We start from the raw sequence: 23,866 nt of genomic DNA, 5'->3' as shown, positions 1-23,866 counted from the left end.
GTGTATATTCCTGAATACCATGGCCTGTGTGTGTCCAGGACAGAGGACAGCTTTCTGAAAGTCAGAGTCACTTCTTCCATCATCTGGGTCCACGGGATCAAACTTGGCTTGTCAGGTTTATCAATAAATGCCTTACCCACTAAACCATCTTGCTGGCCCTTAAATACTTCTTCTTCTTCTTTTTTTTTTTTTTAAAGATTTATTTATTTATTATGTATACAGTGAGTGTTCTGTCTGCAGGCCAGAAGAGGGAGCCAGATCTCATTGTAGATGGTTTGTGAGCCACCATGTGGTTGCTGGGAATTGAACTCAGGACCTCTGGAAGAACAGCCAGTGCTCTTAACCTCTGAGCCATCTCTCCAGCCCCCTTAAATACTTCTTCGTCATGTTTTTCCATACAGGGCTGTCCTAGAACTCACTGTAGACCAGGCTGGCCTTGAACTCAGAGATCTGCCTGCCTCTGCCTCCTGAGTACTGGAATTAAAGGTGTGATCCACCACCACCTGGATAAATACTTTTTTTTAATTGGAAACCCTGACTCACTCTGTTGCCCTTACTGGCCTACAACTCTATGCAGATGGATGAAGACAATAAATAAAAAGGTAAAGAAAGGACAGGACTGCTCCTAGGGGTGGTGGAGCAGAAAGTTTATTGTAGATAAAAGGGAGAGCGTAGGTAGAGGCGGGGATGTCTGGGAGAGTCCAGAGTGGACATGGCCAGACTGAGCTGGGCCATGTGGGAGGGGGAAGGGGAAGAGAGAAGGGAGAGAGAGGAACCAGGTGCAGCAGCCGGGAGGCCAAAGATACAAACAAAGGGTGGGTAACCAAAATGTCTGGATTATATAGGGAAGAGCCTCTGGAGGAGGACAGCCCAGGCCCTGGGCTGGAGAGTTCAGGGTAGAGAGTGGGGGTATGCCAGCTATCTAAGAGGCACTGTACTCTGTAACTGAGGGATGCTGGGAAAACCCAGCCAGGTCCTCTTTGATACGTTAAATAGGCACCTCAGATGTTTGTCCTGAGTTTGAAACTTAACAGCAGACTAGGCTGGCCTCAGAGTCAGAGACCTGCTTGCTTCTGCCTGAGTACTAGAGTTTGACACCATGGCTGGTCCTTGAATACTTCTTAAAAACACTAAAGCCAAATGTAGTTTTAATCTCAGTACTCAGGAAGCTGAAGCAGGAGGATGGAAAGTTTGAGGCCATCCTGGATTACCTAGAGCGTTGCAGGCCAATAGGTGGTGTTGCAAGTGTATACACCCAATAGTTTGAAGGGAGAAGGAAAAGAATGAAAGAAAGGGTGGTGGTGGTGGTGCACGCCTTTAATCCCGGCACTTGGGAGACAGAGGCAAGCAGATCTCTGTGAGTTCGAGACCAGCCTGACCTACAGAGCGAGCTCCAGGACAGCCAAGGCTACACTGAGAAACCCTGTCTCGGAAAAAAAAGAAAGAAAGAAAGGGAAAAAAAAAAAAAAAGAGTTTACAGCTTTACTGCCGGGCGGTGGTGGCGCACGCCTTTAATCCCAGCACTCGGGAGGCAGAGCCAGGCGGATCTTTGTGAGTTCGAGGCCAGCCTGGGCTACCAAGTGAGTTCCAGGAAAGGCGCAAAGCTACACAGAGAAACCCTGTCTCGAAAAACCAAAAAAAAAAAAAAAAAAAAAAAAAAAAAAAAAAAAAAAAAAAAAGAATGAAAGAAAGAAAGAAAGAAGGGAGGGAGGGAGGGAGGGAGGGAGGGAGGGAGGGAGGGAGGAAAGAAAGAAAGAAAGAAAGAAAGAAAGAAAGAAAGAAAGAAAGAAAGAAAGAAAGAAAGAAAGAAAGAAAGAAAGGAAACGAACCGAAACAGCCGGGTAGTAGTGGCTCATGCCTTTAATTCCCAGCACTCAGGGGGCAGAGCCAAGCGAATCTCTGTGAGTCAAGTCCAGCCTGGTCTATAGAGGGAGATCCATCAGGAGTTCAAGATCAGCCTTTGCTGCAAGATTTCCAGGCCAGCCTATCTCTAAAAACCCAAAAACAAAGAAAAATTAAAAAAAAAAAAAAAAAGATGGCTGATAGAGTGCTTGCCTACCACACACAAATCTTGTGTTCAATTCTCACTAACACACACACATACAGACACACACACACACTATTTGTGTGGTTTGAATGAGAATGGCCCCCATAGGCTCATATATTTGAATGCTGGGTTACTAGGGGGTGGAACTCTTTGAAAGGATTAGAAGGATCAGGAGGTGTGATCTTGTTGGAGGAAGTGTGTCACTAGGGTGGGCTCTGAGGTTTCAAAAGCCCAGGCCAGGCCCAGTTTCTCAGCCCTGTCTCTGTCTCTCTCTCAGCCTGTAGATCAGGATGCAGCTCTGTCTCCACGGCTCTAGCGCCATGCCTGCCGCCATGCTCCCTCCCCACCGTGATGTTAATGGACTAAACCTCAGAAACAGTAAGCAAGTCCCCACTGAAACGCTCTCTTTTGTAAGAGTTGTCTTGGTAGGCCGGGCGTTGGTGGCGCACGCCTTTAATCCCAGCACTCGGGAGGCAGAGCCAGGCGGATCTCTGTGAGTTCGAGGCCAGCCTGGGCTACCAAGTGAGCTCCAGGAAAGGCGCAAAGCTACACAAAGAAACCCTGTCTCGAAAAACCAAAAAAAAAAAAAAAAAAAAAAAAGAGTTGTCTTGGTCATGGTGTCTCTTCACAGCAATGGAACAGTGACTGGGCCAGTGCTGAACAACTGTAATGACCCACTTGCGAGGACAGAAGCAGAAGGAGCAGGAGCACAATGTTAGCCTTAGCAGGAGTGTAAGGCTGGCTTAGGACAGATGAGACCCTATCTCAAGAAAACAAACAAAAAGCTAAAGGAATATAATATATTAGTTAGGTGTAGCCTCTTCTTGTTCTCGAGGAACTCCTGTGGCAGACAGGCTTCTTTGTCAACAGAGGCCCAGGGAAGGTTAGTGCCATAGCACTCAGTCCAAGCAGGCTTGGTTGACATGGCTTTGACTTGAGCTCCATAGCAGCCAGACTCCCACCTCCTCCGAGCCCTACTTCAAGGCTGTGGAGACTTTCTATGGCCTAACTCCTGGGCAAGGTTAGGATACTCTTCTCCTGGACACCAACAGCACGTGGGGCATTTGTGGTACATTTCTGTCCAGAGGTCTCAACACTCCTCTGCCTGTCAGGGTTGAGGAAGCATCACGCTTAGCTCCCCACAGGGAACTCTTCCTTGTTCTGTCTCCATTCAGAACTAAAGGCCCCAGATCCCTCCTGCATGTGTGTCGACAAGGGGTGCATAACCCTAGCAACTTAGGAGGTGGAGGCAGAGAGACCACAAGCTCAGGGACAGTATGGGTGGCTCAGGGACAGTATGGGCGGCTCAGGGTCAGTATGGGCGGCTCAAGGAGTCAACAATAAAGACACGGGTGCAGCTCAGGAGTAGACTGTTTGCCTGGCACACACATCCCACCCTCTTGCCCTCGGAGTCCTGACTCAGCCAGCTGCATGCGTTACTCTAGGCAGCTGGAGCCCAAGGCAGGCATATCCAGAGAAGGAAATCGCCAAGAGCAATATGGTCCTGCACGGTGTGCCATGGACACAGAAGTAAATGGGACTGAACCCCGGCATCCTGAGGTGGACTCTCCCATGTAAGCTGTGGGATGAACAGCACCTGGATACTGCTCCTGGGCCCTGGGTGACGGTCACTGTAGTGGTCTCTGTTTGTGGCCTTCTGAGTCACAGGCTGTCTCCATCTTCTCTAGGGTCCCTGTGATCCAGTCCAAGCCAGATCTTTGGGCCTCCTGGAGTCCTTACCCGCTTTGTACCTGTTCACTGCAAAGGACGGAGTGAGCTCCCCTCCCTGGCCTTGCCCCGCAGCCCCCCGACTCTCTGCAGTGTGCACCTTGACGCTGACCTCCCCACCCCAGCTCCCGCTTCTTTCAGGGAGCTCCCCAGCCTTTGTGGCTTCCAGCTCTGAGCTCCAAGGCCATGACTCTTCTGACAAAAAGAGCGGCTCTAGGGGTTATCATGAGGATTAGGTAGAGCTGTGGAGCTCTGCGTGCCCGGGCCCATTTACGCAATCAACACTGGGGCCTCTTAAATCCTTTGCGGTGAGGGTGATGTCATGGGGTTCTTGAACTTCACTCTGTCTGGTCTTGGCCTAACCCAGTGCTCCAGGCCTGCACCTTCATCTTTCGCCTGCATCTAATTCTGTGCTCAGCCTCAACAAGGCTCCTTGGGGAGTTCCTTTGCTACCCAGAAGTCAGGAGCAGTTGGTTGAACTTTGATTTCAGAGCTAGGGAAAAACAAAAGCTAGGACACTTCAGAGGCAAGCTCAGAACTGACCTGTGTCACATGTGTTTGGAGAAAGCAGTTTGCTTTAATAAACCATTTCTGGGAAAGGGTAATAGGAGTTTTATTTTCAGTTACTGATGACAGTAACCACTGTAACTGAGCAGAGCTTGCCTCTTGTCAAGGTGAGAGCAGGATGCCCAGGAGGGTACAGCCAGAAGGAATCATTCCCAGGGTGGGTCTTACTGATGGCGCCTTATCGGGCGAGGGCAGCCAGGGAGCATGGACCTCCAGGGTGGACTCCCATGGACAGCACGTTGTCAGTAAGACATAGGGGTTGGACTGGCAGGTTGAATCTGGAGGAGGTTCTCAACCAAGGGGAGGCCCAGATGAAACATGTCACAATCATGCTTTCCTTGGAGAAGAGCCTGCAGAGGCCTCTAGATGGATGAGGGCAGGGACAGCTTCAGTGTGCCGTGACATTTAGGGCCGAAGGCAGGGACCCTCGGAGGGAGTGGCAGAGAGTAGACAGAAGACGAGACTGTTTCTTTACATCCACCCCAGGGTTGCCCAGCCCCCTCCCATGCTGTCTCCCACCCAAGGCTTGACCTTCCATTGGTTCTCAGGACCCATGTGTGCCCAGGGCTCTGTCAGAGCATTAAAGTGAGAGTCTGGGCAGCAGAGGAAACCATCTGGGCACAAGAAGTGATTGCAGAGTGTTGACTGAGGACCCAGGGATGAAAGGGGTGAGGGGACAAGCCTGGGGTGCTCAGTGTGGAAACTAAGAGGGCTCGGAACCCTCCCAGAGCACAGTCTGTATTCCAAGATGGGAGAGAGAAGAAGAAACAGAAGCTGAAGAAGCAGGATGCCTAGGGAGGCATTTCACAGGCCACAAGGGCTTGACAGGAACAACACAGCAGTTGACTTCTAATCAGCTCACTGGCAGCTGGAAGCCCTATGGAAACAGTCGTCCATCCGTCCGTGTGTCGTGTCCGTCCCCCCCCCCTCCACCCCCCGGTCAGCTGCATGTCAAATCCTTAGGGAGCCACAAGGTGGCTGTGAGCAGCTCCTGGAGAAGCTCCTGCAGAGCTTTGATGGCTACCTAGATGGCTCTGGATGAGTCCAGGCAGGACTGGGGAGCCCGGGAGGAGCTCCAGCCATGGTCTGAGAGGCCTGAGGGCATCTTCCTAAAGCCCAGGGTTTGTAAGCACTGCTGAGCTATTTCACTAACCCCTGCCTACTAGAATTATTTCTGTTTGGTGTGTGTGTGTGTGTGTGTGTGTGTGTTTGAAACAGAGCTCCTCCACATAGCTCAGGCTGGCCATAGACTCACTATGCAGCTGAGGCTGGCTTTGAACTTTTTGATCCCCTTGCCTCCTCCCAAGTGTTGGGATTACCCCACCCATTTTGGTTTTTGGAGAAAAGGTCTCACTGTGCAAACTCAGTTCTTTATCTTCCTCCCTCATAGTCCAAGGCCAGCCTGACCCCCAGAGTATTGGGGTTGCAGGCATATGTCACCATACCCAGCTATTCCTGACACCCACACTCACACCACCCACACCCACATCTATCTACATATATATATATATATATATATATATATATATATATGATTTTTTTTTTTTCAAGACAGGGTTTCTCTGTGTAACAGTCCTAGCTCCTAGCTGTCCTGGAACTTGTTCTGTAGACCAGGCTCAATTCAAATCAGAGAGATCCACCTGCCTCTACCTCCCAAGTACTGGGATTAAAGGTGTGTGGTACCACCACCTGGGCTCTCCTTCTATTTTTAATGTTTATTTATTAATAATTTTATTTTTGTTTTTTGAGACAGAGTCTCACTTTGTAGCCCCTCTGGCCTGGAATTCTCTATATAGACCAGGCCAGTACCATCACATTCAGTCCTGCTATTTTTTTTTTTTTTTTAATTTATTATGTATACGTGTTCTGCCTGCATGTATGCCTGAAGGCCAGAAGAGGGCATCAGATCTCATTGTAGATGGTTTTGAGCCACCATGTGGTTGCTGGGAATTGAACTCAGGACCTCTGGAAGAACATTCAGTGTTCTTAACCTCTGAGCCATCTCTCCAGCCCCGGTCCTGCTATTTTTAATAAGTAAGTTTTTACCTTTTCCATTTAAAACTCTATATGACAAATTTTAAACTCATATAAACAGAATCTCTTGGAATTTCTCAATAATTAAGAGTTTGTCAAAAAAAAGAAAAAAAAAAGAGCTTGTCAGGAGTGGTGGCACAAGCCTTTAATCCCAGTGTTTGGGAGACAGAAGCAGGCAGAACTCTGTGAGTTCAAGGCCTGATCTACATATCAAGTTCTAGGACAGCAAGAGCTACATAATAGAGAGACTCTGTCTCAAAATAATAATAATAATAATAATAATAATTCATAGTATAAAAGGGCTGAGGGAGATGGATTCTAATTTGGCTATGTGGTGCATGCCTGAAATCTCACAGTTGTGAAGTATGCAGGGATGATGAATACTAGCTTAGCAATCTGGGATTCCAGTTGGTTTGGGTTTTATACCTGCTTCTAATAATGCACATGGCAGCCTGAGACCTTTACCCACCTGTACTATGAGTATACAGTCCTCTCTAAACAATAAAATATGTTTCTCCTTATTTAATAACTATCAAATTGTACAATGTTTTGTTTGTTTTTTATTTTTAAAGATTTATTTATTTGTTATATATACCGTGTTCTGTGTGCATGTTTGCCTGCACGCCAGAAGAGAGCATCAGATTCCATTATACATGGCTGTGAGCCACCATGTAGTTGCTGGGAATTGGACTCAGGACCTCTGGAAGAACAGTCAATGTTCTTAGCCTCTGAGCCATCTCTCCAGCCCTGCCTTATTTAGGTTTTGTTTTGTTTTGTTTTTTTGTTTGTTTTTAAGACAAGGTCTCTCTGTATAGTTCAGGCTGTCCTGGAACTCTCTCACAGTGATCCATCTGCTTCTGCTTCTCAAGTGCTGGGATCAAGGCCTGTTCACTATGCCTGGCTAAACTTGGACAGGTGTTTTGTTTGTTTGTTTGTTTTCAAGACAGGGTTTTTCTGTATAACAGCCCTGGCTGTCCTGGAACTATGTAGACCAGGCTGACCTCAAAATCACAAAGATCTGCTGGTCTCTTCCTCACAAGCGCTGGGATCAAAGGTGTGTGGTACCACTGCCCGGCACTTGTGCAGTTTCTACTCAACAGCGTTCTCCATACATCTGATTGGAGGGTAGGAGCGCTGATCCAGCCTGATCTAACTTTAGGTGCATGTCTGTATTGGTTACTTTTCTATTGCTGTGATAAAACACCATGATCAACACAACTTGTAGAAGAAAGTTTGTTTGGGTTTAAGTTTCCAGAAGAATGAGAGTTCATCACAGCAGGGAATCAAGGCAGCAGGCACAGCAGCAGGAACAGAAAGCAGAGAGCTCACATCTCAGCCATCCACACCAAGCAGGGACAGCAACTGGAAATGTCGGAAGTCTTTAAAGTCTCAAAGCTTGCCTCATGTGACATACTTTCTCCAAAATGGCCCTACTTCCTAACTCTCCCCAAGCAGTGCCAGCAGCTGGCGACCAAGTGGAGCCTATGGAGGATATTCTCACTCAAATCTCAATATACAACAAGGCAAACTCTACCTTCTAAGTGGACTTTGGGGGAAATCCTGTTTACTGTCTTATGCCTATACATAAATGGGCATGCACAAGATTAAAATCAGTTGCATTATGGGAAAGGACATGCACAGTGAGCAAAGGCTGCCAGTAAACCTATAAGCCCTGGCAACTGCTGAGCCCCGGGAACGCGCCACACACACGGCCTGCTGTCACACACCACCGTATCTGACCTGCTCTTTGCTGTAAATAAAGTTTCCTTGCTACTTTTACAAATCCGTGTCTTCATTTCAATTCCCCGAAAAAGGACTAAGAACATGGAAATACCTGGTCCAGACCCTGACCACCAGTAAAACTTGGGATGCTGAGGCAGGAGGACTGTGATAAGTTCAAGAGCTACATAGTGAGATGCTATTAAAAATGCACATATATATTGTTTCTCCTAAAACAGCTTCCTATGCAGTCAAAGGTGGCTTTGAACTCTTAGTCCTCCTGTCTCTGGGATTACAGTCATGTGCTACTATGTGTGTTTGTGTGTGTGTTAGATTTTTAAAATACAAGATATTTATTGGTTCTATGCTTTGAAAGTAGCTTCCACAATGTTTATTTAATATTTTTATGTGTTTGGATGTTTTGCCTACATGTATGTTTGTGCACCACCTGCCTGGTACTCATGGAGGCCAGAAGAGGGCATCAGATCCCCTGGACTGGAGTTACAGACCATTATGAGCTGCCATGTGGGTGCTGGAAGAGCAGCCAGTGCTCTTAACCAATGAACCATCTCTCCAGCCCTAATTAATTATTTTTATGTGTAGTCATAAGCTTGTGTGTGGAGATCAGAGCACAAGTTTGTGCATTCATTTCTCTCTTTCCACCTTTATGTGGGTCCTGGAGATTAAACTTGGGTAGGCCAGGCTTGGCAGCAAGTGCTTTATAGACTGAGCCTTCTGGCTGAGCCCAGCTGTCTGAGCCAGTTCGCTGGATTTCTTGTTTTGATCTTTTGAGACAAGGACTTTACACCAGTGATTTATATACGAAGATATTTATAACATAACAAATTTAGAAACAACCAAGACTGTGATCGATTGCAGACGGTGTGATTCATGAAGGCCCTTGAGTTACTGGAGAATGCCCAGGAAATGACGTTGACTCAGGAGAAAAGATGGGGCCAAGGAGAGAAAGGAACCAGAAAGGAGGGTGGGACCCAAGGATCCCAGAACCAGGGACCTGAGGGAGTAAAGGGGGTGAACCTTTCCGCACGTGGGTGTGGGCCAGACAACCCCAGGACGCCAGTATGCGCAAGCACACAAAATACAGAAAGAACGCAGTGTCCAGAGCCATCCCAATCTCCACCTCCACAGTGCAAGGTTTCTGGGACAAAGTGCTACGGTCCATGAGTCAGGGCTATACCAGCAGGTGGTGACGAACAATGGCCGAGGGCTAAACTTATGATAATGGATGAACCAATGGGCGAGGGCTGGGCCAATCGGTGAGAGGGGAGCTAATGACAAAGGATGTTGCGCAGTTAGGAATGCTTGTCTGAATAATCCAGTTAGCTTCAATGAAGAGGAAAACATTTCCCTCCTCTCAATGGGACATTAAAAAAAAAAAAAAAAACTTTAAATAAATGTCCCGGCTTCCTCTGCAGGGAGCCAGATCAAATACTGCGTGAAGTGAGGGGAAAGACGTCAGTAAACCATACCCGGGATCCCAAATCCAGGCTGCTCCATCCCTACTGGCTCCGCCCTCTTCTGGGTAATGAGCCCGCCTCTCGCGCCGATTGATGGAGCGGTCCACTCGCCGTTGCGAAGGTAATATCCGGATAGGCGGAATTTCTCAAAGGAATGGATCGCCCTCATGGCCCTACTGCGCATGCTCGCCCCGTGACCCCAGCTTGAGGTGACGGCGGGAGCCAAGGCGGGGGCCCAAAAGCACTGAGGCTGAGGGACCCGCCACGGCTCCGTCGTCCGAGAGGGCAGGGCCTGCTGCCGTCGGTGAGGACGGGCCCCAGCGGGCGGGAGGGTCCTGGCCTGGCTGTCCAGGGATCCGGGACTGGTGCTAGGGAAGGGTCCCTGGCTCTGCCCCCTTCCTTGCCCGCCATCCGCAAGGCGCTTCCTTTCTCCATGCTTCTCTTCACTAACCCACCCTACCCCTGAATTGAACCTGGACACCGCCAATCTGGAACCCCCCCACCCAATGCGCACCTACCCCAGTCGGTGTCCATTCTGCGTGGTACACGCCCATCCTTAACATCTGCAGTTTTGTCGCATCTGAACTGGGGGTTCTTGTCCCAATGGGAGAGTTTGAGGGCTGGGAGCTGGGAGATGCTTCAGAGACCGGGGAGGCTGGGAGGGGTCATTGATGGGAGGGGAGCAGGGAGCCAAGGCATTTTAGGCTCAAGATGAGACCTGTTGGGCAAGGGTGGTGGAAGGTACTATTCTGAGTCAAGGCGATTAGCAGAAGGGAGGGAGGTGCCCTTATTTGAGACCCCACATTGGGAAAGCTTTGCTCTGTTCTGCATCTTATTCAATTCTTGGCCTTTTGGGAGGGTCACCGACTTTTTCTTCTGTCTCCCTGTGAGAATATGTCCTGCACATCCCAGTCCAATCACAAGACAGTGGCTATGGGAACAGCTGTTGGTATCCTTCACTTGATGCTAGCAAGTCCAGTTACACAGATCAAACCAGCCCCGAGAGGGACGGTGAGAGGGTCTGTTCTTTCATTAGGACATTCATGATTCACCCTCGGATAACAAGTGAAGTTCCAAGCCTCCAGAACCTCATCAGTAAGAGTTTGGACCTTAATTGTTTTATGGCCACCATAACAAATCGTCACCAATTTAGTGACTTAAAAATAACACAACGTCAATATCGTACATTTTAGAGGCCAGAAGTCTGATGTGGGAGTCAGCAGGGTTGTATTCCTCCTGAGGATTAGGGAAAAACACATCCCATCTCAACCCATGAACCCTGCCTCTTGCTTATCTTTCCTGCTCTTTGTTTCCACTTCCACATTTTTCTTTTTCCTTTCCTTTCTTGTTTATTTTTAAAGTGTGTTTATGTGTGCGCGCCATGTGTTGCAGTGCCTATGGAGGCCAGAAGAGGGCATCAGATCCTCTGAGCTGTACAGGTGGTAATGAACCACTTAATGTGGGTGCTGGGAACCCAATTCTGTCCTCTGGAGGAGCAGGAAGCACCCGACCTGAGCAATCTGTAGGGTGCTGTTTCTTCTGTTTGATTGGGGGGGACAGGAGTGTGCATATGCCTGTGGCAGTCAGAGGACAACTTGCAGGAGCTGGGTCCATGGTACATGTGGATCCTTGGGGGGAATTCAGGTCTTGAGGCTTGCTGGAAAGCACTGTTACCTGCTAAGGCATCTTGATAATGCTTGTTTTGGAGACAGGTTCTCCATAAGTAGGTTTGATCTGAACCCCCAGGCCCCTGTGTTAGCCTTCCTACTGCTGGGGACTGGACCTAGACATCTCAGGACTCATTATTCTGCATCTCACAGACCTGATGGTGTGCAGATTACTCCTGCTCATTGTATGCTCTTGGGTCTTGGGCCATTTTTGTTCTTCTGGGTCTCCTTAGTTATGACCAAGGTCATGAGAGCTGCTTCCCTTTGCAGTGCTGGGGACTGAGCGTGGACGAGCTCTCAACCCGGCTACACCAACTCTTGCTTCACTTTTTTTGGGGGGTGGGGTGGGGATAATTGTGTGTGTGTGTGTGTGTGTGTGTGTGTGTGTGTGTGTGTGTTATGTATGTGAGGGTGTACAATGCTTCTGTGCACATGCAGAGGCAAGGGGATGTTGAATGTCTCTCCACCCTCCGCCCCCACCTGCCCACCGTATTCCCTGGAGACAAAGCATCTCATGTCTCACTTGAACCGGAAGCTCACCATTTTGGCTGGGCAGATTGGACAGCCAGCAAGCTCCAGGGATCTGAATGTCTCCACTTCCCAGTGCTGGATTTCAGGCCTGTGTGGCCAGGCCTGGCTTTTACATGGTGCTGGGGACTTGGATTCAGGCCCTCAGGCTTGTGCAGTAAGTGCCCCCCCCCCCGCCCCCCAAGTTGGACCATGTGACAGTTTTCCTGCTTCATTCTTCTTAGTGCTGAGATTTTAGGTGTGAGCCACCACACCTGGCTTTATCTATCTATCTATCTATCTATTCCCTCATTCATTTGTTTGAGACTGGGTCTCAAGTAGCCCAGGTTGGTCTTGAACTCCTGATCCTTCCACCTCAACCTCATATGTGAGAGGTCTGGTCTGAGACTGGTTTTCTCTGAGTAGTAGACTAATAAAAATTACCTTTTGAATAAAAGTATCCTATCTTTTAAAATGTGAAATATGTGCCTACTGCAAAAACAGAAAAGGGAGTTCATGGACTCTACAGATGGAGAGGATGGGGCTGGAGAGATGGACTCTACAGATGGAGAGGATGGGGCTGGAGAGATGGACTCTACAGATGGAGAGGATGGGGCTGGAGAGATGGACTCTACAGATGGAGAGGATGGGGCTGGAGAGATGGACTCTACAGAAGGAGAGGATGGGGCTGGAGAGATGGACTCTACAGCTGGGGAGGATGGGGCTGGAGAGATGGCTCCACAGTTAAGAGCGCTTGCTGCTCTTTCCAAAACCCCAGGTTGGGTTCCCAGCACCCGTGTGGGGCAGCTCACAACCACCTGTAACTTTAGCTCCAAGTGAGCTGACACCCTCTTCTAGCCTCAGAGGGCACCTCTCTACATGTGGCATTCACTCACACAGACACACATACATATAAATAAAAATAATAGAAATAAATCTTTAAGGTTGTGAAAGGTGGGACCGTGAAAGGTGAAATCACACATTTTCATCATCCACCTCAGATTCATCCCAGACCACAGGCACCGTTGTGCAGATTTGAAGAGCATTAGCCATGCATTTTATAGACTAACCCATGATGTGGGGCTGAGATTCCTAAGATCCCACCGAGAAAAGGGGCCTCAGCACAGCACAGCCTCACATCTCTGTGACTCAGCACAGATAACGTTGACTTTGATCACCTGGTGGAGGTGGCATATGAGCTCTGTTACTATTCTTAGCATTCCTGTTCTCTTGGGAGTGAGTCACTAAGTGACAAGGGGGAGGACTTAAGGTCCACCTTAGGGAGGAGCGTACTCTTTAGAATTCTGCTAGCTTGAGACAGGATCCTGTTTAGCCAGGCCTGGCCTTGAACCCTGTACATGGCCAAGGGTGACTTTGAACTCCTGATCCTTCTGCCTCTACTTCCTAAGTGCTGAGATTATAGGCATGTGCTACATAAAAGGCTTATGTGGTGTTGGGACTGAACCCATGGCTTTGTGCATGCTAGGTAGGCACTCCTCCAACTATGTCCCCAGCCCTGGAATTCATGAGGAAGACTTGGGCCCTTGCTAATATACATTCAGTTACTTATATCATTGTGGGCTGGATATTTACTTTATTCTTAGGATTATTTTTTTAAGATTTATTTATTATCTATACAGTGTTCTGCTTGCATGTATGCCTGCCAGCCAGAAGAGGGTATCAGATCTCATTATAGATGGTTGTGAGGTACCATGTGGGTGCTGGGGATTGAACTCATAACCTCTGGAAGAGCAGCCAGTGCCCTTAACCACTGAGCCATCTCTCCAGCCCTATTCTTAGGATTATAATCCTGCCCATTTAAGAGTGGACTCCACTCTGGATTGCTTTTCTCCATAGCTGGCCTTTCTTACTGGAATTGGCTCTTGGCCAGTAGGACTGGGTTCCAGTCCTAACTCTTATTAGCTGTGTGGTACTGGGCCACTCTGCTAAGTGCCCAAGGTTACCTCCCTGGGGGCAGAGTGGGATGATGTCAATACTTGGGAAGGACATCTTTGGGTTCCAGTAGAAGGTTAAGATTGACATCAGATCTCATCCCTGACTCGGGTTGCTTTGTGTTGGACTTGGACAAGAAAGCCATTGGGGCAGGGTGCTTGACCTCTTCCTCACACCATTTCATCCAAGAGGTTTCTGGGTCTTTCTCTTGTGTGTGTGCATGTGTGGCGTAGTGTGTGTATACATGTGACATGCAGTGTGCATATGTCTTTGCAGGTGTGCTCTCCTACGCATGTGCAGGTCAGAGGTTGGTAGTGAGTACCTCCACTTGCTTTCTTTTTCTTTTTTTGGTTTTTTGAGACAAGGTTTCTCTGTAGCTTTGGAGCCTGTCCTGGAACTCGCTCTGTAGACCAGGCTGGCATCGAACTCAGAGATCTGACACCACCGCCTGGCAACTTTTTTGAGACAAGGTCTCTCACTGAACCTAGAGCTCACTGTTTTGGCTAGGCTGGCAGGCCAACTCTCCCCTGGGGTCTACCTGACCCTGCTCCCCTCCCCGCAGTGCTCGAGTCACAGAGGCCGCCACACTGGGCTTTCTAGGTGAGTGCTGGTATCCACACCCAGGACCCGTGCCTGCACAGCAAGACTTTGCTCACTGAGCCTCCGGGTCACTTCACTTTGTCAACTTGTGTTCTGTCTGTACGTCTGAAACAAGATCTTCCCGTGCTGTGGATTGACCACTCAAATGCCAGGCAAGTGTGCTGTGTCCCTGAACTATATCCCCAGACTAAAACTGGAGTTGTGGTTTTTTTTTTTTTTTTTTTTTTTTTTTTTTGACAGGGTTTCATTATATAGTCCTGGTTGTCCTGGAACTCCCTATATAGATCAGGCTGGCCTCAAACTCAGAGATCTGCCTGCCTCTGTTTCCTGAATGCTGGGATTGAAGGCGTATACTATCATGCCTGGTCCTAAATTTTAATATGCTTATTTTTATTCTATCAATTTGTATTAGTCTTTTTGTTTGTTTGTTTGTCTCTGTGTAACAGCTCTGGCTGTCCTGGAACTTGCTTTGTAGACCAGGCTAGCCTTACCCATGGAGATCCACCTGCCTCTGCCTCCTGAGTGCTGGGATTAATGGCGTGGGCCACCACTGTCCAGCGATTTGTATTAATCTTATTTACTTGTTATTAAACCTTTTTTAAGGTTCTGGGGATCGAACTCAGGACCTTTTGCATGCTAAGCTTGAGCACTGCACCGAGCTGCACCTCAGCTCAGCTCATGTGTTTCTTTCCTGACATTTACATTGTACAGGAGACCCTTTTCTTCTGAGTAATGGACTAATGGGGAAAATTCCCTTGTGAGTAAGTACATCTCATCTTTTTTTTTTAGATGTTAAATATATTGCCACTGGGGGCATGGAATGAGTTCACGGCACACAAGATAGTCACTTAGTGAAGGGTGAAATCATTCATTCCCACCATCACCCCAAACTACATTCCAAATCCATTTGGTAGCACCCCATCCTCCTCCACTGACTGCTTTGCCTCCTCCCTTAGGACAGAGCCCCTGGACTCCCAGGTTCCTGGCCAGGGAGGTGGAGGAAAAGGAGAGACCTATCTGCCAGGGGAGTGTGGCCTGAAGGCCAGGCTGCTGGTTCTGGGATGCCCCAGCCCAAACCCAGTGAGCAAGAGGGTGAGAGCGTGAAGGGCGGCCAGGAGCCAACTCCCCAGCCTGGCATGGATGTGGTCCCAGCAGCCCCCAGGAAGCCCAGAAAGTGCTCCAAACTGGTCCTGCTGACAGCCTCCAAAGACAGCGCCAAAGTGGCTGGGGCCAAGCGCAAAGGAGTGCACTGCATCATGTCCCTGGGGGCACCAGGCCCTGCCACCCTGGCCAAGGCTCTCCTCAAGACTCATCCCGAGGCTCAATGGGCCATTGAAGCAGCTCCCCAGGAGCCTGAGCAGAAGCGTAGCAAGCTGGACCCGGGTGAGGCTCCTGTAGCTGGCGCTGCCCCCTCAGAGAAGCCTGGTGCCTTTCAGAGCTGCCGCAGGCTCCAGTTCTAAGAGTCCCCACTTTTCCTTCCCTTTGCCTTCCTGATCCCTGCTCCTCTACTTCTGAGCACAGGTGGGAGGTGGAGGGCTCCGGGGTTACAGGAGCTGCTGGGCGTTCCTTGAGGAGCCTGGTTCCTCTTAGTCTTGCAAAGTAGCCTTGTCCCTTTGAGTCCCCTCTGCATGGCCTGCATGCCTTGCTTCATCACACGAGTGTCTGGCTGAGGTGGGCCTGCTGCCATGCACTCCCGTGCTGGAGGCTGCTGGTGACTCCTTGGCCACAGACAGGTGTTTCCCAAGGCCTGGGCCTCTTGGTCCACCTGCCACCTGTTCCACAAGCACTTCGTAGCCAGTCCAAAGAGTGCCATCATTTCTTCAGTCAGCCAGTGTACCTGGGTTTGTAGACTTGCAGCTCTGTGCTCACTGGGCGCTGGGACTCAAGACCAGCAGGAGCTGTGGGGGGACATCCCTCCCTGTCTCTTCTGCTCCAGCTCCACCCACACTGAAGCCGCCACAGAGGGTAGAACAGGGCTCCGGGGCACTGTCAGGAGGCAGCAAAGAAGTAGCCTTACAAGTTGCAGGCTGAGGAGGGTACAAGGCTCCCTGAGAAAGTTCAGTGTTCTCTTGTTTTACGGTGATGAGATGGTGGGAGGCGGTGGGCAGCTTTAGCTGACTCACCCCTTGCTCACTGCTCCACCATGGCTGTGTCCCTTCCTCCAGTGGGACTGGGTGGGTGCTGGATAGTGACGACTGTCCCTTCCTCATACCCAGCTCAGGCTAGCCTCATGTCAGATTCTTGGGACCTGTGGTTACCTCAGGCCTCCCTGGGAGTAGTGAGGTGGCAGGTAGCAGAGGAATTGTCTGGGGACTAGCAGAGCAGGGCTGGCCGATGTCCTTTGAGCACTCAAGAGGGTAGAGGAGAACAGCGAGTGGCCGACTTGGAGTGCTCAGGGCCGGACATTGGGGTTTGTGCTGAGGTGAGGAAAGAATGGCCCAGGATGTACAAGTCAAAGACTGGAGACTTGGTCCAGGGTCTGACCCACTTGCCAGGACACATAGTTCCCGAAGTCACTAGAGCTGGAAGGAAAGCCCTAGGCCAACAGCACCTGGAGGCCCAGGGAGGGTGACAAGACACCTTCTTAGGTGGAGCTGAAGTTCCCTGACCGGGATGTCTTCCTGTGTGTGTTGTGTGTGTGTGTTGTGTGTGTGTGTTCTGTGTGTGTGTGTGTGTGGTGCCCATTACTGTGTGTGTTCTGTGTGTGTGTGTTCTGTGTGTGTGTGTGTGGTGCCCATTACTGTGTGTGTTCTGTGTGTGTGTGTGTGTGTGTTCTGTGTGTGTGTGTGTGTGTGTGTGTGTGTGTGTGCTTCTCTCTCATTGTTTCTCTTGTACCTTTGTGTGACTTTTCCCCGGAGGGTGAGTGTGTGTCAGTCTGAAGCAGTCTCCCCTCCCCACTAGGCTTGGAGCAGGAACTACTACCACTCAGCACACCCAGGGGCAGGGAAGAGGTAAATGAGCTGCTGATCTCTCCCAGCGGAAGAGGGTCTGGCAGGCCCGAGATGGTGGGGATGAGGAAAGCTGAGTCCCGGGCCCCTGCTTTCTGCCTTTGCGCAGGGGGGCCCCTTGGGATCAGCCATGTACTCATCGGCATGAGGAAGGAAAGGATGAGGAAGGAAAGGGCGCTCCTGTGTTACCATCAGTTAGCTAGGCTGGGCAGGGGACCCTGCCTCACGGGTAGTCATAAAGATTCATAGTCCCACTGCCCAACCCCATCCATAGAGGCTAAAATCTCAGGAAAACCAAGATGGAGTGTCCATGGCTACAAGCCTGGAGTTCTTTGGGGGACCATAAGGATCCTCAACCTCCCGCCCACAGCTGGAGCAGAACTGAGAAGTCAAAGACCTTAGTATGCTGACTCTGTGAGTGCTCCCACTAGTCAGTCCTGCTCGGGGTGCCACCCTGTCTCCACAGCCTGGTTCTCACCAGCACACAGGTAGAGACTGAGTCTCCAAGACCCTTGGGAGGCTGATCTCAGAGAGTCTGTCACTACACTGAGGCCACCTACACAGAGGGAGAGGGGCAGAGTCTAGCTGGGAATCTGTTCTTCCCACGAGAGTTGGGTATAGACGCTTCACGTGTGTCCTTTCCAACCATGGGAGACCTTACTAGCTGCTTGTGTAAGTTCAGGCTCTGCAACACCATGGCTTCTTTGAGAACTGGGACAAAACTCACTTCTCCAGATGAAACACAAAGGAAGGATGGTACCCCTTCAGGGCTGTGCTGGGCAGGTGCTCTTGGTCAGTGGACAACCTCCTGCCTCCTGTTCCCATATGCACACCTCCCTGTCTCTGGCCCACCCAGGGCCAGGTGGTGGCGATTCAGCCACTTCCTGCTCAGATGTTTCCTAGAAATGACTTAAGAAATGTTTGTAACCCTGAACTTGGTGGCTCTTTAGGAACAGTGTCTCTGGTGTGGTGAGTACATCTCTAAGTCAGCTAACAAAGATATCTGGCCCTGTGCTGACCCCCAAGCCAAGGTGAGGGTGGCTCTCAGCTACAGTAGAACAGTGTGAGCACAGGGCCAGCTTCTCCCAGCCTTCCTTTGATCTTTGTTAGCAGCCTGACCTATCTGCCTTTCTTCCAAACACAGATGGCCCAGAAGACAGCGGATGGTCTGGGGTGTCTTCTTCAAGTCCCGAGGAGACCACTGTGCTCCCCAAGACACCCGGCACTTCCCCATAACCTTGGCAACTGCTGCGGCACGTGTTGCTCACTGCACCAGTTACTTTTATAAGCAAGAAGGAAAAAGAGAAAATAAAAGAAGCTGTATGCTATTTCCCGCCATGGGTAGGTTTTTGTTGCTGATGCTGTTTTTCCAAGCAGGGTTTCTCTATATAGTCCAGGCTGTCCTGGAACTTGCTCTGTAGATCAGGTTGGCCTCAAACTCAGAGATCTTTCAACTGCTTCTGCCTCCCAAGTGCTGGTATTAAAGGTGTATGCCACCACCTCTAGGCTAGGGTAGGTTTAAAACATCGTAGGACTGTAGGACTTTGGGTCATTGGAGCCTGCTCTGACCCCATCACTCTGGGGACTTCCTTTCTAAGTTTTCTTCCCACTTCAGACTTGCCTGGGCCATTAGACTCAGTGGAGTCTCTCTTGGGGCCTCTAACTCCTAACTTCACAGATGGGCTCCGTTGGTCTGGAAAATGAGTTCTTGGCATAATTCAGAGTGGTTCCCAAGGCTTCGTCTTCATGCTGTCACTAGCCTGAAATGGGACACTGAGAACGCCTGCCTTGGACCGGAGACAGCCTGATCCTCATCACTGCCTGGTCCTTCCCTCTACAAGCGGCATCAGGTTCCCTCTAGCTGAGCCCTCCAAGGTTGCCCTCCCTATATAGGCCACTGTTCTTCTCTTCTTAACCTAAGCCTGCCCTCTAGAAGAAGACTTTCAGATTGCTGCCTCCCAGGCATGGGACCCCAGCATCCTCCCTACAGATGCCACTGAGGAAGGGATGAGCCTGCACCTGACACTTGTCAAGAATCTGCCTTGACAAGAGTGTAAGGCCAGCAAGAAAGCCCACACACAGCCCGAGCCTCTAACAAGAGTGCAAGGCAACCCCAGGAGATGAACACACAGCCTGAACCCCTTTCCAACTTGTGGACAGGAAAGAAAGGAAAACATAGCTGCCTTCCATTTCCAATCCCCAAGCTGGGAACTTCCAGAGACCCCAAAAGCTTTGGCTTTGGCTTCTGGTCCTTTTACCTATGAGTCCTTATTCTTTGAAAACCACTTCTGAGTATGAAAAACATCTTTTTCAATGTAGGATGAAAGGGACCTATGTTCCAAACTTGTCTTCAAAACTGAATGCCTTTGAAACATACTTGGTACATTTTCCTCCTGCCATTTTGTTGTATTGCTTTTATAGGTCCTTTTTTTTTTTTTTTTTTTTTTTTTTTTTTTTTTTAAGATTTATTCATTATATATGCAGTGTTCTGCCTGCATGTCTGCCTGCACGCCAGAAGAGGGCGACAGATCTCATTACAGATGGTTATGAGCCACCATGTGGTTGCTGGGAATTGAACTCAGGACCTCTGGAAGAGCAGCCAGTGCTCTTAACCTATGAGCCTTCTCTCCAGCCCTATAAGGCCTTTTTTTTTTTAATTAAAAAATTATTAATTTTGCCTGTCTATATAGTATGTGCATGCAGAACCTTTGGAGGTGAGAAGCTGTTGGTTCCCCCACCACCACCACAGCCACAGACAGTTGTGAGCTGCCATGTGGGCACTGGGAATAGAACCTGGGTCCTGGAAGAGCAGTCAATGTTCTTAACCACTGAGCCATTATTCTAGCCCCAGCAGGGCTGTTGTTTGTAATATTTCTATTCTGTTCCAGCCCTGGAAGTTAGTTCTTTTGTCCTAATGCTCTTTTTAAATGGAGTCCACTGTGGTTTCTCTTTTGCTGTGTGCTTTTGGTTGTCTAGCTTTGTCAGATGCTTTTAATTCCAGCACTTAGGAGACAGAGGCAGGGCTTGGGGGTTAGGGTGGGAGGGACAGGACCTGGTGTTAGGGAGATGGCTCAGTTGGTAAATGCTTTCTGCTGCTCAATCATCAGGACTGATTTCTAGCAACCACACACACATACATATATTACACACATACACACATGACACACACATATATCACACACATATTACACATATATATTACATACAAACATATATTACACATCACACACATAAACCACACACACATATATTACACACACATATCACACACATAAATTACACACACACACACACACACACACACACACACACACATATTACACACACATACAAGCAGAATGCTGTGGGTGGGCCTCTAACCCCAGGGCTGGGTAGTCAGAGACAGTAGCATCCCTGGGGCATGTTGGCCAGCCAGTCTAGCCAAATCAGCAAGCTTCAGGTTTAGTGAGAGATCCAGTTTCAAAAAATAAGAGGGAGCACAATTGAGGAAGGTATCCAACACTCAATGTTGACTTCTGGCCTAAACACACACACACACACACACACACACACACACACACACACACGAAGACCTGAGAACAGAGCAAGGGAGAAGGGTGGCACAAGGGGGCAAGACTACCCTAACCTTTGTGTGCAAACCTCTATATGTTTTCCTCCAGCCTGTGTATATATATTTTCCTGGGTTAAAGTGGCTGGCTCTTTCCAATACTCCTCGATCTCCACTGCCGAGACTCTGCCTCACAATTGCTCCTGGGGACCAGGTGGGGGCGCGCACAATCTACACCACTCCCTCATCGCCGAGGTACCTGAGGGGTGAGCGCCTCCTGTAGTGGGGTCTCGGATTACTGATCTCAGTCAATCCTGCACGGCAGAATGTCAGAAGCAAGGGCTGCTTAAGGACCAGGCACAGGATAGCTTCGTATGATGTAGTAGATTTATTGCTCTATCTTCCTACCCCATCCCTACACCACACAAGCTAACACGACCAGGGAAGGGATCTTCTCTCTGTCTGTTTGGGCTCCTGAGTTTTCCAGTAACAGGCCTTAAGGAGAGGAGCCTGCAGGGTCGCCGAACGGAGCATGGGAAGGAGAAATGGGACAGAGATTTGAGGTTACCAAGCTGCAGAGGGCTTATAGGGTTCTGCCCGTGTGTAGATCAGATGTGTGGGTCAGAGTAGACCTGGCGCGGGGAGGGGAGGGGCTTTACAGGAAGCTGTGTCTCACCAACGCTGAGGGGAAGGGATGGCAAGGCCAGTGGGGGAGCCTGCCAGGCCTAGGACCTTTCCGCCGGGTTAAGAGCAAGAGTACAAGGCAGAGCAAGCAGTCCTCCTATTTCTGCCTCCTGAATACAAGGATGACAGGTGAGCAACCACCATGCCTGTTCTTAAACGTTGGCTTTTAAAACAAGGGCCCCTTGTGTCCTTGAACTCCTGATTATTCTACTTCCTCCCAAGAAGCTAGGATTCAAAGTGTCGATCATCATACCTGGCCAAACTGTCCAGGAGGCTTCAAAATTCACCTCACAAGGGCTGGGATTGCAGATGCAACCACCACACTCAGTTTTTGTTTGTTTTCAGAGATTTATTTATTTATTTACTTGTCGGTTTTTTGAGACAGGGTTTCTCTGTGTAGCCTTGGCTCTCCTGGAACTAGACTAGACTGGCCTTGAACTCACAGAGATCTGCCTGCCTCTGCCTCCCAAGTGCTAGTGTTAAAGGTGTGGGCCACCACTGCCTGGCCTCAAAGATTTATTTTCATTTCATCTGTATGAGCATTTGCCTGCATATATCTGTAACATGTACATGCCTGATTCTGAAGGAGGCCAGAAGAGGGCGTCAGATCCCCTAACTGAACTTTGTCCTCTGCAAGAGCAGGAAATGCTGAGAAATTCTAAGCCAGTGGTTCTCAACCTGTGGGCCACGACCTCTTTGGCAAACCCCTATCTCCAAAAATATTTACATTATGAGATTCATAACAGTAGCAAAATTACAGTTATGAAATAGCAACAAAAATAATTTTATAGTTGGGAGTCACCACAACATGAAGAACTGTATGTATTAAAGCTTCACAGCATTGGGAAGGTTGAGGACCACTGCCTAAGCCATCTTCCAGCCCTGTTTGTTTTTTGAGACATTTTATGTGGCATCAGCTTCCCCGGGACTCACTCACTATGCAGCCCGGAATGGTCTCATTCTCCTACCTCTGCCTCTGGAACCCTGAGATTACAGGCTTGCTCCTCCATACCAGGCTTTGCATTTTCTGTGTTTTTTAGCTTATAGATTTCACCTATGGTTTGTTGTTTTTAAGAGAGTTCATGTAGCCCAGGCTTGCCTTGCATTCGTTATATAGCTGAAGATGGATATGAATTCCGGATTCTCTGTGTATTTTTTGTTTTCTCTGCGTATCAACCTGGTTGTTCCAGGACTTGCTTTTCTAGACCAGGCTGGCCTAGAACTCACGGAGATCTGCCTGCCTCTGCCTCCTGAGTGCTGGGATTAAAGGTGTGAGCCACCACTGCCCAGCCCAGTTCCTGGATTTTTATTTAAACTTGTGATCTGTTATTGACAGTATTTTGAATCTCAGATTGTCCTGGATTGGGAGTGGAGGATATTTAAAGGCTTCAGTGTGCTTCATAAGAAAGTTCAGGAGAACTGGAGAGATGGCTTATCCATTAAGAACACTGGCTGCTCTTCCAGAGGACTCAAGTTTGAGGCCCAGTACCCACATGGTGGTTTACAACTCTTGGCAATTCGAGTTCCAGTAGATCTGACACTCTCTTCTGACCTCCACAGGCACCAGGCATGCACATTGGTGATATACACATGCAGACAGGCCCTCAAATACATATAAAAAAAAAAAAGTAAGAAGTATTTTTTTTTTTAAGGAGAAACTGGGCAGTGGTGGCATATGCCTTTAAGCTCAGTACTCAGCAGGCAGATCTCTGTGAGTTCGAGGACTGCCTGGTCTACAGAGTGAGTTCCAGGACAGCCAGGACTATACACAGAGAAAGTGTTATGTCCAGATTAGGACCCCCAAAGAGACCACCAGGAGACCAGAGATATCCAGAATGCAATAGCAAGGTTTACTTCTTGGCGCAATAGGAGCTAGCAAGGAACCCTCATCCGCATTGCCCGGCGCAGCGAGGCAGGGAGGAGAGTTCCTCTTTCTTGGGGAGATTAGCTTTTGAAGGCAAAAACCACAAAATTCTTCAAAAAGGAGGGGGTTAGTACGGGTCCACCCTTGATTGGTCCAGTTTTCCTGAGTTTGGACTTTTATCTTATTTTTTGCTCTGTCAGGAGTTTTACAGCCCATCTCCAAAATTTGGTCCTGTTATCTCAGGGGAGGGGGGGGCGTCTCGTGGTTAGTTACCACCAGACAGTCTGATTTTGTACTTTTAAAACTTCTGACTTCACCCTGTCTGGGAATGGGGAACTGACTTGGTTCTGGCTATTTTAAGATGTTCCTTTCCTCAGCTCTCCGGGCTTTAGGGGGAACTTGGGTGGGGGTCTCTCAAAAGCCTGTCTCAAAAAACCAAAACCAAACCAAACCAAAACAATACTGGGTGGCAGTGGTGCATGTCTTTAATCCCAGCACTTTGGTGGCAGAGGCAGGCAGATAT

General features: G+C 49.1%; 1 protein-coding gene across 4 annotated transcripts; it reads left to right on the top strand.

The window, feature by feature from the left end:
• The first annotated feature begins 2,333 nt into the window (after positions 1 to 2,333).
• Flywch2 (FLYWCH family member 2) lies at positions 2,334 to 18,576 on the top strand. Of its 4 annotated transcripts, none has more exons than XM_076577977.1 (4): positions 2,334 to 2,425; positions 9,532 to 9,694; positions 15,257 to 15,683; positions 18,393 to 18,576. In XM_076577977.1, the coding sequence occupies exons 3-4, from the start codon at positions 15,362 to 15,364 to the stop codon at positions 18,482 to 18,484; spliced, it is 414 nt and encodes a 137-aa protein (XP_076434092.1). In that variant the 5' UTR covers positions 2,334 to 2,425; positions 9,532 to 9,694; positions 15,257 to 15,361; the 3' UTR covers positions 18,485 to 18,576. The 4 variants fall into 4 exon arrangements, with proteins under 4 accessions (XP_076434092.1, XP_076434091.1, XP_015845177.2 ...); XM_076577976.1 differs by lacking the exons at positions 2,334 to 2,425; positions 9,532 to 9,694 and adding exons at positions 9,730 to 9,877; positions 15,012 to 15,057; XM_015989691.3 differs by lacking the exons at positions 2,334 to 2,425; positions 9,532 to 9,694 and adding exons at positions 9,730 to 9,877; positions 15,012 to 15,061.
• The last annotated feature ends 5,290 nt before the right edge of the window (positions 18,577 to 23,866 follow it).

The sequence above is a fragment of the Peromyscus maniculatus genome, chromosome 8 (assembly GCF_049852395.1).
Source record: "Peromyscus maniculatus bairdii isolate BWxNUB_F1_BW_parent chromosome 8, HU_Pman_BW_mat_3.1, whole genome shotgun sequence".
Classification (NCBI taxonomy): domain Eukaryota; kingdom Metazoa; phylum Chordata; class Mammalia; order Rodentia; family Cricetidae; genus Peromyscus; species Peromyscus maniculatus.
This window is presented reverse-complemented; position numbering and strand designations above follow the sequence as displayed.

Bases quoted from the DNA above. Each gene is read 5' to 3' on its own strand.
- Flywch2 (XM_076577977.1), top strand. From the start codon at position 15,362: ATGCCCCAGCCCAAACCCAGTGAGCAAGAGGGTGAGAGCGTGAAGGGC. The intron at 15,684-18,392 runs GTGAGGCTCCTG...TTCCAAACACAG, and splicing joins GCGTAGCAAGCTGGACCCGG to ATGGCCCAGAAGACAGCGGA.